General features: G+C 40.4%; 4 protein-coding genes across 4 annotated transcripts; all 4 read right to left on the bottom strand.

Annotated features, from left to right (window-relative positions):
- Positions 1-1,349: 1,349 nt before the first annotated feature.
- LOC107714475 (histone H2B 1/2-like) lies at positions 1,350-1,822 on the bottom strand. The gene has a single exon (XM_016520319.1). The coding sequence runs from the start codon at positions 1,768-1,770 to the stop codon at positions 1,396-1,398; it is 375 nt and encodes a 124-aa protein (XP_016375805.1). The 5' UTR covers positions 1,771-1,822; the 3' UTR covers positions 1,350-1,395.
- Positions 1,823-2,435: 613 nt separating this feature from the next.
- On the bottom strand, positions 2,436-2,946 carry LOC107714477 (histone H2B 1/2-like). Its single transcript, XM_016520321.1, has one exon. The coding sequence runs from the start codon at positions 2,892-2,894 to the stop codon at positions 2,520-2,522; it is 375 nt and encodes a 124-aa protein (XP_016375807.1). The 5' UTR covers positions 2,895-2,946; the 3' UTR covers positions 2,436-2,519.
- A 610-nt stretch (positions 2,947-3,556) lies between these two features.
- LOC107714478 (histone H4) lies at positions 3,557-3,968 on the bottom strand. Its single transcript, XM_016520322.1, has one exon. It carries the CDS (start codon positions 3,932-3,934, stop codon positions 3,623-3,625), a length of 312 nt encoding a protein of 103 aa, XP_016375808.1. The 5' UTR covers positions 3,935-3,968; the 3' UTR covers positions 3,557-3,622.
- An 8,137-nt stretch (positions 3,969-12,105) lies between these two features.
- Positions 12,106-13,704, bottom strand: LOC107714474 (doublesex- and mab-3-related transcription factor A1). Its single transcript, XM_016520318.1, has 2 exons — positions 13,326-13,704; positions 12,106-12,673 (listed from the first exon to the last, which is right to left on the bottom strand). The coding sequence occupies exons 1-2, from the start codon at positions 13,699-13,701 to the stop codon at positions 12,201-12,203; spliced, it is 849 nt and encodes a 282-aa protein (XP_016375804.1). The 5' UTR covers positions 13,702-13,704; the 3' UTR covers positions 12,106-12,200.
- Between the last annotated feature and the right edge of the window lie 253 nt (positions 13,705-13,957).

Raw genomic sequence — 13,957 nt, 5'->3', positions numbered from 1 at the left:
TATACACGCGTAACTATTTTGCAGAGGTCTTCACCCCTTTATCTAATCTGCAGATTCATATTTCCATATGCGCAACAAGAGTCTGATTTATTATTTAGTCTATAGGGTTATTCACTAACACAAAATACATTGAAAAGTTTAAGATACTCTCACTTTAGTGGAACAGTTTTAGTTTCTTGTAGCATGATAAAGTTTACAGAAGAAACACTGTTTATTGTTGTACGAGATGCTTCGAGATTGACTTCTAGGATCAGAAAAAAAGTCAATTAACCCGTTATCAGCTCAATTATCCTTAATGAAATCACCTTCTATGCTAAACTGAATATACTGTATTTCTGACAAAATGTTGGTTTTATAAGACCAGTTTCTGGACGATTTAAACGTAACGATATATAGATTACGATTTTATAAAAGCACCACATTAAAGCTCATATCATAAACAACTCAAAACATATCAAAAGTTGTAAGTGCTGACACTGGTCATTTTTATGGTAGTTTTAAGCATTTTAAACTTTAGGTTAGAAAACATTTAGTTTACAAAACATTTACACTAAAAACAGAAGTAGCATCAAGCCACATTTGAAAATGTATGTACGTTAATTATTAATGCATTTGCTTAAAACCCACTTTAAACCATCATGGAGTGCTTGTAATAACTCCCGATTGTGATCTATAGTTGATTTCGATTCTATAATTGGCAGACAAGCACTCTTTGTGTGTTTAATAACGCCACACTCCTTAGTCATAAACATCCTTTGTTATAAAAATACCACGAGCCGCATACAAAACGCATAAAATATATCATCATAATTATGTCTATTTGCTTTCCTATTTCATGTATAGAAATATTTCACTCGAATTTTTTTTAAATACAGAAGATCGAGAGTTAACGCGCTCCGACTCATAACACTCGCAAGAAAACGGACTCTCCAGATCACATAATTCAGTGAATAATTAACAGAAATTATATTAAGAACATGTGAGAATAAATCTGTTCTCAGACACCAAAGATAACAAGAACTCACAATCCACTCTCTGAATACTCTTCTTCGGTGTTTCTTTACACTGGTTTTCGAACAGCGCCACCACTCCTTTTTGTGCAACAGCAGCTGCTCTGGGCACGTGATCGAAGCTCAAATCTGATTGGACGGCCCGTTGCATCGCGGAGCAACTGGGAAAAAATAAGACACAAATGACAAAAAAAAAAAAAAACACGTCACTTTTTCGCGCCTTGTGAGAAGAGGTCCACGGAGACCTATTGTTTTAATTCAAAAACGTAATCGCGCCGAATCTTCACATTCAGTGTGAAAAGCTCTTAATTTATGAAAGCTCTTTTAAGCGAGAAGATGTGTGGCTCTTAAAAGAGCCTTTGTGTGTGAGCGCTGGAGCGGAGCTCTACTTGGAGCTGGTGTACTTGGTGACGGCCTTGGTGCCCTCAGACACGGCGTGTTTGGCCAGCTCCCCGGGCAGCAGCAGACGCACGGCGGTCTGGATCTCTCGGGAAGTGATGGTGGAGCGCTTGTTGTAGTGAGCGAGACGAGACGCTTCACCGGCGATGCGCTCGAAGATGTCGTTGACGAAAGAGTTCATGATGCCCATCGCCTTCGAAGAGATCCCGGTGCCAAGATGAACCTGCTTCAGCACTTTGTAGACGTAGATGGCGTAGCTCTCCTTCCTGGTCTTTCTGCGCTTCTTTCCTCCCTTCGCGGCGGTCTTCGTGACAGCCTTTTTGGAGCCTTTCTTAGGCGCGGACTTTGCTGGTTCAGGCATGATTCTGCTGCGTGACTAAAACCTCACGAGTCGATGACTAGCACGAGCGAGACAGAGCCATTTATTGACTAATCTATGCTAATTACCAAAGAGATATGGAAGCTTCTGATTGCGTGTTTTCACAGACTAAACACATAAACCCGTCTGTGATTGGACAACTCGAAGTATCACGAGCGGAACGAGGGCCAATCACAGGCGGTGAAATGATAGCTCCGCCCATCGCTCCATGTTTGAACGACATCAGCCCACATGACTAAGCTTCTTTTGTTTTAATTCCCGCTCTTTTTCTTAGTCATATTCCTTTCAAGAAAACAAATTGATCTCAAATATTATACGGTGTCATTTTTAAAACCCTTATTGACCCATTGAGAGAATTTGGAGGAAAGCAATAATGATTAGACACTTTATTTTCCTCTGCTGTTCTGTAAATGTGTTCACATGCGTTTTACTACTATATAGTATAGTAATATAGTAATAATTTAGTACTTGCTCCTGTTTTATTGTTGGTTTCCTCTTTTCTGATTATTTGGAATGAGGGAACAAAAATAAAAAAAAAAAAAAAAAACCACGTCACTTTTTCGCGACTTGTGAGAAGAGGTCCATGGAGACCTATTGTTTTAATTCAAAAACGTAATCGCGCCGAATCTTCACATTCAGTGTGAAAAGCTCTTAATTTATGAAAGCTCTTTTAAGCGAGAAGATGGGTGGCTCTTAAAAGAGCCTTTGTGTGTGAGCGCTGGAGCGGAGCTCTACTTGGAGCTGGTGTACTTGGTGACGGCCTTGGTGCCCTCAGACACGGCGTGTTTGGCCAGCTCCCCGGGCAGCAGCAGACGCACGGCGGTCTGGATCTCTCGGGAAGTGATGGTGGAGCGCTTGTTGTAGTGAGCGAGACGAGACGCTTCACCGGCGATGCGCTCGAAGATGTCGTTGACGAAAGAGTTCATGATGCCCATCGCCTTCGAAGAGATCCCGGTGCCAAGATGAACCTGCTTCAGCACTTTGTAGACGTAGATGGCGTAGCTCTCCTTCCTGGTCTTTCTGCGCTTCTTTCCTCCCTTCGCGGCGGTCTTCGTGACAGCCTTTTTGGAGCCTTTCTTAGGCGCGGACTTTGCTGGTTCAGGCATGATTCTGCTGCGTGACTAAAACCTCACGAGTCGATGACTAGCACGAGCGAGACAGAGCCATTTATTGACTAATCTATGCTAATTACCAAAGAGATATGGAAGCTTCTGATTGCGTGTTTTCACAGACTAAACACATAAACCCGTCTGTGATTGGACAACTCGAAGTATCACGAGCGGAACGAGGGCCAATCACAGGCGGTGAAATGATAGCTCCGCCCATCGCTCCATGTTTGAACGACATCAGCCCACATGACTAAGCTTCTTTTGTTTTAATTCCCGCTCTTTTTCTTAGTCATATTCCTTTCAAGAAAACAAATTGATCTCAAATATTATACGGTGTCATTTTTAAAACCCTTATTGACCCATTGAGAGAATTTGGAGAAAAGAGAGCAATAATAATTACTTTTTCCCCCCTCTGCTGTCCAACAAATTTTTACTTGGCACTACTACCTTATTTTCTCTTTATTTTATGAAAAAAAAGGCTAAATAATCTTATAAACTAAAAAAAAAAAAAAAAAAGTCAGTTTCCGGCTCAAAAGCTACGAACACACGTATATCCTCGGTACAAACAGACACAAACCATCAGATTAATTTCACTTTAAGCAGATTTGTTCACAAGCACGTGTGAATTTTCATCTAAAGCATGAAACAGCAACATGAACTCTTTCTGCGAGAGTGTGTGTGGCTCTTAAAAGAGCCGTTGGGGTCGTTCTCCTGATTGAAGGAGTTTATCCTCCGAAGCCGTACAAGGTGCGTCCCTGTCGCTTCAGCGCGTACACCACGTCCATGGCGGTGACGGTCTTTCTCTTGGCGTGCTCGGTGTAGGTGACGGCGTCGCGGATCACGTTCTCCAGGAACACCTTCAGCACACCGCGGGTCTCCTCGTAGATCAGACCGGAGATGCGCTTGACGCCGCCGCGGCGCGCCAGACGACGAATAGCGGGTTTGGTGATTCCCTGGATGTTATCCCGCAGCACTTTACGGTGCCGCTTAGCGCCTCCTTTCCCGAGTCCTTTACCGCCTTTGCCTCTTCCAGACATAACTAAGATACTTTTCTGTTTTAGTCAACCGACGAAAACGAATATGAAACAAGAGTGTCCAGGGAGGCCTTTTACAGTTGCTCATAGGACCTAACTGAAACCAGCTCCGCATCACATGGTGCAGCTAGTTAGAGCAGGAAGCAATGTGGTTTAACCCCTTGTGCACTCTGATCTAATGTCTGTCTTGCGTTTCGCATTGAAATTCATATTTCAATGCGTATATATCTATATATCTATATATATAGATAGATATAAAGTTAATTTGACAAAGACGATTGATAAACTCATATCTACATAATATTTACATGTATTTGGCAGACGCTTTGACTTTCATATCATCATCATGGTTGTATAACTTAGAGCCACGCTCCATAATTTGAGCTGCAGGAACGTTAACTTAATATTTATGTAATTGCACTTTGATGTATTATATGCACATGTATATTACAAGTATAGTATCGTAATTTATTTAAGAGATGTGCACGTCATTGTGAAACAGTGATTGTCATATCGGTGTTATGTCTGTATCGTTTGTATCGTTTGTACAGATTTAACTTCATACAGAATTAACTTTACAGAAAAGCTACATTATTTCCTACTCAGTGCACTCAGTGCTACAGTGGAAACGGTCTCGTTCAGTGCGGTGTGTGTGGCTCTTAAAAGAGCCTTTGGGGAGCACTGTAATTGCACTTTGATGTATTATATGCACATGTATATTACAAGTATAGTATCGTAATTTATTTAAGAGATGTGCACGTCATTGTGAAACAGTGATTGTCATATCGGTGTTATGTCGTGCCCGTGTGTATTGTTTGTAGATTTAACTTCATACAGAATTAATTTTACAGATAAAAGCTACATTATTTCTATTTATCATGCTACAGTGGAAACGGTCTCGTTCAGTGCGATCTCCCGCAGAGCCACGGTGCCGGGCCTGTAGCGATGAGGCTTCTTGACGCCGCCGGTGGCTGGGGCGCTCTTACGGGCGGCTTTGGTAGCGAGCTGCTTCCTCGGGGCTTTGCCGCCGGTGGATTTACGAGCCGTCTGCTTGGTTCTTGCCATCACTAAAATATACTTCTTTCTGCGTTTAGTACACGTAGAGATACGTTTCTGTCTGATGCTTCTGCTTTTAAAGCATCAAACGGTCACGAGCTAATGATGTGATGAAGATGCAGAGGCTTGTGATTGGCTGATGTGTGACGTCTGCGCATGACTGCTAGCCAATGACTGTGCAGCTTCTGTTTTCAAACTGGGCTGTTTGTGTTTCCCGCTCAAAATGTTTTGTTCCGTTTATTATTTCATGCATCAAACACTTTCTACACTAACACACACTTAACAGATTTTCTTATAACAGTTTTATTTACTCGTTATGAAATTTTTGTTTGGTTTAATGATTGTGTAAAATAATTTCCTGCTTTTGATTGTATTTGCAATCAGCCACATTTAACAATGTTTATTTGGTTGGCATCTTGTTTTATTCTTTAAAAATGTAATGTTCAGTCATTATGTAAAGTAGGAGAAAAGCACTCTATCCGACCGACGGGGAATTGCAGTCCTGCTCTGGAGGACCGAGTCTTTGCCTTCGCTCTCGCTTTGCCACCGGTTTTGCCTCTGCCGCTCATGCTTAACTACAGTCAAAAGAACTTGTACAAATGATTAACTGTCTGCAGTTGTATGCGCCGATCTTAAACGAGTGTGCCAGTCTCCCATTGGTTTAGAGTTGCTAATATTTCAAACCAATCACTGAACTTCTCTCCACAGCGCCCCTCCCCCCTCCTCACACACGTCTGGCAGGAGTTACTTAGAAATGTATCATTATTATCAACTGTTATTATTTAACGTCATTACTTCTCAAATCTAAATATATACAGTTGTGGTGGTCATAAGTTTACATACATCTAAATCTAAATGATCTTTACAGAATGAGAGGAATCATAAAATTACATGTTTTTATGTATTTTACTCTCTATGATGATATACTTCAGAAAAACGATGGTGATCTTTTCATTTGAAAACTGAATTTGTAAATTAAAACAAGATGTTTGTAGATGTGGCATTAGATTGACATGCAGTCATGCAGAGAGATTAAAGTCAACATGAAATGAAGATTCACCCTAATTATACCTGGACTTGATCCGTTCAGCCAAAAATAACACTTTTGTCATCATTCACTCATCCTCATGTTGTTCCAAACATTGCCTCCTGCTGCTGCTGATTGTGCCACGAGCAATAATGATTTATTTTTACTTGTTTACTCTCAAAACAATTAAGTGGATCAATCTGCCAGGTGCATTCGTATTGATGATATGTGAAAAGACTTATGTACTATATATATATATATATATATATATACAGTGTAAAATGACTTTTTCTGTGTGACGGGCTGAATGTAATTTATTGTTTGTCTCAATTAGGGCAAATGATACTGATTTGATTGATGTAACCATCACAAGCCATTCTCACAATTCCCACAAAACATCAAAGTGAAGTGACATGTGGCCAAGTATGGTTACCCATACTAGGAATTAGTGCTCTGCGTTTAACCCATCCAAAGTGCACACACACACAGCAGTGAACACACAAGCAGTGGGCAGCCATTTATGCTGCGGCGCCCGGGGAGCAGTTGGGGGTTCGGTGCCTTGCTCAAGGGCACCTCAGTCGTGGTATTGAAGGTGGAAGAGAGCGCTGTACATTCACTCCCCCCACCTACAATCCCTGCCGGTACGAGACTCGAACCCGCAACCTTTGGGTTACGAGTCCGACTCTCTAACCATTAGGCCACGACTTCCCCACACATGGCTTTTTGGCTTTTTGTTCAAAAAAAGAACAAAAAGGCTTTTTGTTCCCCACCTCATGGCTTTTTGTTTTTTTGACATACTTAAATCAGCAAAATTCACAATAACAATAATAAACACACAAAACAAACAGGTATAAAACTAGGACTCAATTAAACTATACTTTAAAAATCAAATCATAGAGTCATCAAAGACACAGACAATAGAAACTGCTCTTCTTTTACAGTATGTCTTCATGTAATTTTGCCATGTTTTTTCCATGACTCCATTATCCTCTTGAAATCTGTAATTATAATCAACTCCTTTCGCCGCTTGTTTCGTATCCATCATTAAATCTGAGTTTTCTGTGTTATTCAGAAGATTTTCAGGTCTCGTGTTTTTCCACCTACAAATGTTCTGGAGTCCCTGAAGAGATCATTCCCCAAATAAACAATCCAATACAAATGATATTTACTTGGATATGTTTGCCGCAGTCGAGTCGAGTCCTTTGTTCCACTGGCGGTGGTTTAGACTGCATTAATTTGTGCATTAATCAGCGATCGGTGTGGTTTAATTGGGCTCTTCCGGGAGCAAACAGGTAAAGTGTCTCCTGTGAGTCTGATGAGCTTCACAAACTCTGCACGACTCCAGCAGAGACAAACATACAGAAACGCAGAGCTGAAACAGAGTGTCTCTGTGAGGTCCTGTAGTGTGTCGTCAGTGTGATGGGGGACAGGTGAAAAGTCAGATGAGACGGGCCTCCAGCGCTGATCCATGACCCCTTTAAAGTTATAAAGTTAGTAGTATTAGTACACTTGCTGCATATTTGGAAAATACACGAAGTTTAAGTTTGCTTAAGCATCCGGTTCCTGGGGAAGTTTGTCTTTCTGTCTCTAAGCCTTGTTTTTCCTCCGCGTCGTGTTTCTCTTATTCGTTAATTCATTACTTAATTGTGTTGCTCTGTCATTATTATCACATGCTGAAGTGGAGAAGAAGAACAGCAGATATTGATGTATTTACAGCTGTTTTTAGCTGAACCGAATGACGTTAATCTCTGATGGTGACTCGTGAAATTACATGAGAAAAACAGTTCATGTTACTGATATTTCCTTCATCACCCAATGCAAGTAAAATACTCGAGCAATCACAAGTTAAACAAGAACAAAGTGGCAGTTTCTTAAAGTGACAAAAAGCATGAGCGGCTATTACAATTGTGCTGGAATTAAAATGTCAGGACTGGTGCTGTATTCGCTGTGCTGTAAAGCAGTTTCTGGATGTCTGCAGATGCATTTCTTTCAGGCTAATCATCCGTCTCTGAGGGCCACACTCAAAACTCATTATGTTTCATTAGGAAAGCTGAACACTCGTTATAAGTCAGAAATGGCAAGGAGGCAGCTTCCCGCAACACAAGTCAATGGAGAGCGTTGGATTGTTTTCCCCCGGTGGGTGGTTTTCAGATCATGTGACTGCATTAACAGCAGACAGTGATCAGGCTCCAAAAATACCATACAATGGCCGTGTTGTGTGAAGAAACACATAAACACTGTGGCCTTAAAAACACTGAGCACTGGCTGCGTTACAAGACCATTACAAGTGTTTTCTGAAGATGTTTTCTGTCAAACACAAGACTGACGGCATTACATCACATCTATCAGATCCTGCAATATGTGGTGTACAAATACATTCAGATGTGTCTGTCGTCTCTGTTTTGTTGTCTTTGACATAAATAACACCTTTTGAACTTTATGCATATTTAAGTTTTTTTTTTTTGTACAATTCTTAACATTTTACAGCATTTTAAACCACTGAATATCACAGTTTGTCCATGTCCACCCTGTTAAGGGGAATGGGTCATTCCTAGTATTCGATCCCTTTTGGAAATCATAACTCATATCATAAAATATTTTTTATCAATTCTTGTGTATTTATGATATGGAGATGTAAAACGTAAAAAAAATAATTTAGGTCAATCTTAGGTATATAAATGTAAGGATCAATTAACTAAATGTGTCCACCCTGTTAGGTTTTCTGATTTAACAGAGTGGACACGTTGAGCTAAAATCAGCCAGCAAGTCTCAACAAGCAATGCTAACACAGCAGCTCTGTCAAATAAAGCTGCTTCTTTTAAATAAGAATTTCTATTTATTTGTTTTTCTTATTCCCCTTAACAGAGTGGACATGTTGAAGTTGACCACATCAAACTGGAAAGATAAAATAAGTAAAAACAGACAATTAACAAAACTCAATTAATTAGCTCTCACTCACCTTCCCCAGGTGTTTTCCCTCCAATTAAATTATGTTATATGACATAATTTCCTTTTTTCAACTTTCATCTAAAGGGCAGTAGTCGAATATAACATGGACAATATTTTGAGGGACATGCTAAAAACCTTTATTTATTTTTTTATGAATTTAATGCTTGGAATATATATATATATATATACATACATTAGAGAAAACTATTATTTATATACCAAACAACTTTTAAAAAAAAAATCCCTCATATTAAGTTTTGTATTCATCATGAATGGCAGACACAAGCCTGGGGACAGAAAAATTGTGATATTTGGTGGTTTAAATGCTGAATGTTTAGCATTTGGTTTAAAAAAAAAAAGAATGTTTAGAATAAAATAAAAAAAAAACTTAAATATGCTTAAAGTTACAAATGTGTTATTTATATCAGAGACAACTTGTTGAACATTTTAAGGCAATAACATCATGATCTTTACTGGAGACACAAAAGTAATGACCCTGACGAATTAATCCATCGCTAACAGCCCAATGTTACAGAACATTCCCATTTCATTTTGCTCAAATAAACTAAACTAAATTGATTTATATAAATGGCAAAGGCAAAGCGTCTCTCTTCGTGTTGTCATCTTCAGGAGCGTCAGACTTCATAAGATGCTGCGTCTCAATCACTAGGTGGCGCTCTGTCAGTATTTTCAGACAGAAAGACTGTCATGCAACAGATTGCTGTTTCTGTGTGTGAGCTCAGCTGAGCTTCTCTAGAGGACGGAGGATAACCTTCATATCTTCATCTATTTCTAAGTTTGAGGCTTGGCCTTCAGTAATTAAGCATGATTTCAGTCAGCGCTAGTGTTGATCAGAAGCTGTTCTCAGTACGAGGTGCAGCCGCACTAAAGCTGAATAAATACAACAATAAAGATAGGTTCAATGGTGAGCCTAAACTAGAACTGTTCATGTTTTCAAGTCATTGCATAGTTAGTGTAATATGATAACTGGTCCGATGTCTTTTGCCTGATTGATTACAGGTGTTCAGATGAGCAGATAAAGTAAGGACAAAGCAAAGCAAACGTGTCTGGACTTGTTTTCATTACTCTCTCATCCTTCATTTCTCACTCGTTTTGTGATTTTGTAGTTACTGTCCCATCAGTGAGGACTCGTTTTGTACAGTATATATTTAGCTTATATTATCACAAAATATACAGTATTCTCATTAAATAGCAACATTGTTTTTAGTGGGTATTATGACTGAGACTGCAGTTTGAACTAATTTGGTAAAATGTTGACTGCATATTGGTGTTATTTAGTTTATTATATTTTCTCTAAAACATGAGTTAGTGTGTTTCTGTATAATCTACGAATATACAAGATTCACTTTGACTGTATGTTTCTTGATTGTATGTAAATTATGTCTTCCTGAATGCATTTGCATAATTAAATTAGTCTGAAAGGTTTTCATGTTTTGTGCCCAAATTAATGATTAATTTACACTACAATAAAAGTTTATCATGTAAATTTCTCCTTTTTTCCTCACACAGAATGAACAGAATAAACAAATATCACAGAAATCGCAGGACGACATACGGCTGCGCATCATTGTGATGGAGAACTGTAACATATTACCTTAAATGCTTTAAATAATGTCTTAGTAGTAGGGTTAGTAATCGTATAAATCCTGAAGTGACTGCGTGTCGTGTTTAGTGGGTTAAGAGAAGCCAAACACGCTCAGGTCACGTGTGTTTCGTGTGTTTCGTGTGTTTGTGAGGAGCAAGTCAATGCTCTCTGATCCTCTAACATGGGTTTTACATCTTTTTGATGTGTGAAATGTTTGTGGTGCTTTTTTGGCAACCTGCAGCAAGGCTCGAAATTGCGACCATTTTGGTCGCATATGCTCCCGAAATTTAATCTGTGCGACCTCAAACTATATTTGGGAGCATTTGTGCGAGTGCATATAATTGTTGTCATGTTTTTGGTGAGTGCTCCTAACTTTTTGAAGTTGGGAGCACCAGTGCTACCAAGTAAAAAAGTTAATTTCGAGCCCTGTGCAGTATTTGTTTTGGCAGTATTACATGGTTTGAGGTTATTTTCCTTTTAGACAACAGCATTGTTTTGAATTGAAAAGCTGTTTCAGGTCTACTGAAGCACTGCATGAGTGTTTTTCTTTTCTTATAGTAAACCTTGACAAATACTATTAAACCCACTATTCTGGGTTTGATTGTTAATGTAAGAGTTAATGAGTTAATGTAAGATCATGTTGTCAGAATTTAACAGAAGGGCTTTGTAAACTAACAGCTGTAATTGAAGTTAACAACGATACATCGACTGTTACTGAATCATCACTACGAAACATTAAAATATTTTAAAGATACATCTGTGTTAATGCTAATTGTGTTAACATCCAAATCTATTAATTTGCAAACACTGCTGACGTTCCTGTAAAGCAGCAGTTTCATACCGTTTCATTATTAGCAGGAGAAGCTATGCGATGATCATTTTAATGTGTTTACAGATGTATAGTGGTTTTATTTAGCCAAAAACAGTCCAAAATTGAGTCCAAAAACACAACTTTAGACTGTTTCTCAGCTGTGAACCACAGATTCATATTTCAGGTGAAACCTTGCATAGATCTGATGTAGCTTCCTTTTCCATACTCAATAAAACAAAGTTTTCAAGGTTTATTAACAAACTGTGACTTTTTTCAAACATGCATAAAAATATACATTTTACAAAAACTAATGTATAAAACTATACGTGTATAAAACTGTAATTCCTTCCATGAGCTGCTAGTGACTCGATCTCAAATCACCAAACTTTATTTCGCTGTAGTTTAGCTCTTTAACAGACGAGAGTGCACTATCCACACTTAAACTGTTATAATTCATGAATGAAAACATGCTGTAATATGATTTTGTGTACCATTTCCATGGTAAGGCAACGTCTTAAAATAGGATGAATTTTGAGGTTTTAAGCTTTCAATTGATATATAATTTATGATGATTTCTAAAACATGGCAACGAAGAAAGATTTTTGTGACAAAGGTCAGAACTCCTGTTATGCAGATTTGTTAAGGGTGCACTCTTGTCATGAATTAATCTATTACTGTTCCTACATAATTTGTAACAAAAACAGTGGTAAAATGTCTATTTAGGAGTTTAGACCTTTCCAACGACATATAGTTTGCCATGATTAGATCAGGATTGATTTGTAAAACTGAAGTAAACGGGTGAGAGTTAAGAGGTTAAGGGTTATTTGTGTCGGCTGAGGCTGGAGTAAAGCACCGTGGGGCTGAGAGAGTCCCGCAGGGCCCCGGGGAGCGGATAGTCTGCTGGGGGCCGCAGGGACAGATACGGAGGAGTGAAGCTGGGTGTTGAGTAGGCGAGTCGCAGCGGAGCGATGGCAAACCGAGGGCTGAAGGAGTTCGTGGAGGAGGCGGATCTGGAGCCCAGGTGTGGAGAACCCAGCAGCAGCTCCATGGCCCTCAGCACGTCTCCAGAACCGGCCTCCAGCGCCGAGTCCAGAGCGTCTCGCTGGACGCCGGGGAAGATCCTGCTCAGAACCACAGCCGGCGCTCTGGACCGCTCTTCCCCGGGTTTCTCCGACTCGCCGCCGGACTCCAGATCCGAGGAGCTCACACGGTCCTTCAGCGGGTCACTCTTCTCTGGGCTGAACAAAGCCCGACTCATCCGTCTGAACACACCGCGCTTGTTTAGGCTTTTCTCTGCAGAAATAAAACATCAATAGTGTCAGTGTTTTGTTCATAGCAGGCAACAGAATGGAAGCTCATCTTTACAGGCTTTCACACGGAAAAAAACCATAGACAGCATCACAGGATTTGTAATGGTTTTACTGGTTATAATGGGACTTGCATTGGTTTTAATGGAAACGTAATGGATGCTGTGGGTCTCTACTGGTAATTGATCACCTTTTATTGGTGGCTTGTCTAAACCAATAAGTTCCAAAACACACTACAGAAAACTATTTTTTAATGGTTTTGATGGTTAAAAGTTGATGGTTTGTAATATTTGTAATGGTATTTGTAGTAGAAATTATTAGAATTTCTGTCATGGTTTCTATTGGTTGTTCTTTTGTTTGTTTGTTTTCAGTATAAGTGCTCTGATCTCTTTAATGCTGGAATACATTGCTATAAACCTCTCTGTGTCACTACTATAAACCTATGAATCTCTTTCTCATTATTCATGCGTAATATGAATATCGAGCAGCAGTGTTCTCTATAAACATACAATTATCTATAAACTAATTAAATGCATTCAACATGAAACGTTAAACGGACTAATTCTAACGGATTAATTATGTTTGCATCTGAACAAAAACAACACACTTTGTAATCAGCACACAGAAACAGCTCCTACCGTCTCTGAACGCGTCCGGACTGAAGGCGTCGAACGCGGACGGAGCGGCGGAGCTCAGCGGTGCTCTGGAGATCCTCAAGCCGGCCTCGCTCGCTCCTGCCGCGGGGTAAATCATCTGCAGCTCCTCCTGCGCCTGCTGCCTCCGCAGCGCCACCTGCGCCGCCATGACGCGCTGCCTCTCCGCGATCAACGCGCACTTGACGCACGCGCAGTCGCGCCAGCGGCAGAAGCGTTTGTGGCCCTTCAGAGCCGAAACCACGCCGTGATTCCTGCAGCGGGCGCACTTCGGGCTGCGCGGGAAACTCCTGTCCTCCAGCCGCAGGAAGAGCGCTGGGTGCGGGGAGAAGAGAGAGAAGCGCCCGCTGCTGGACTCCATCACTCTCCGTGACAGAGAGAGAGAGAGAGAGAGAGTTTCTGCTGCTGACGGGGAATCAGACAAAGATTTAATGCTGCAGGTGACAAAAGAGAAACACGACACCGACACGCCCCTCACACACACACACACTCACTCACTCACTGACACACACACACACACACACTCTCACACTCTCTCTCTCTCACACACACACACACACACTCTCACACTCTCTCTCTCTCACACACACACACACACACTCTCACACTCTCTCTCT

This window comes from Sinocyclocheilus rhinocerous, unplaced genomic scaffold (assembly GCF_001515625.1).
Source record: "Sinocyclocheilus rhinocerous isolate Xijiao unplaced genomic scaffold, SAMN03320098_v1.1 scaffold3801, whole genome shotgun sequence".
Lineage (NCBI taxonomy): Eukaryota > Metazoa > Chordata > Actinopteri > Cypriniformes > Cyprinidae > Sinocyclocheilus > Sinocyclocheilus rhinocerous.
Note: the sequence above shows the minus strand (reverse complement) of the source record. Positions and strands in the feature narration are given on the sequence as shown.

What these genes read in the sequence shown, in the direction of transcription:
- LOC107714478 (XM_016520322.1), bottom strand. Translation starts at nt 3,934, where the DNA reads ATGTCTGGAAGAGGCAAAGGCGGTAAAGGACTCGGGAAAGGAGGCGCT.
- LOC107714475 (XM_016520319.1), bottom strand. Translation starts at nt 1,770, where the DNA reads ATGCCTGAACCAGCAAAGTCCGCGCCTAAGAAAGGCTCCAAAAAGGCT.
- LOC107714477 (XM_016520321.1), bottom strand. Translation starts at nt 2,894, where the DNA reads ATGCCTGAACCAGCAAAGTCCGCGCCTAAGAAAGGCTCCAAAAAGGCT.
- LOC107714474 (XM_016520318.1), bottom strand. Translation starts at nt 13,701, where the DNA reads ATGGAGTCCAGCAGCGGGCGCTTCTCTCTCTTCTCCCCGCACCCAGCG. An exon ending in TCCGGACGCGTTCAGAGACG is followed by an intron (nt 12,674 to 13,325) that starts GTAGGAGCTGTT and finishes TTATTTCTGCAG; the next exon opens with AGAAAAGCCTAAACAAGCGC.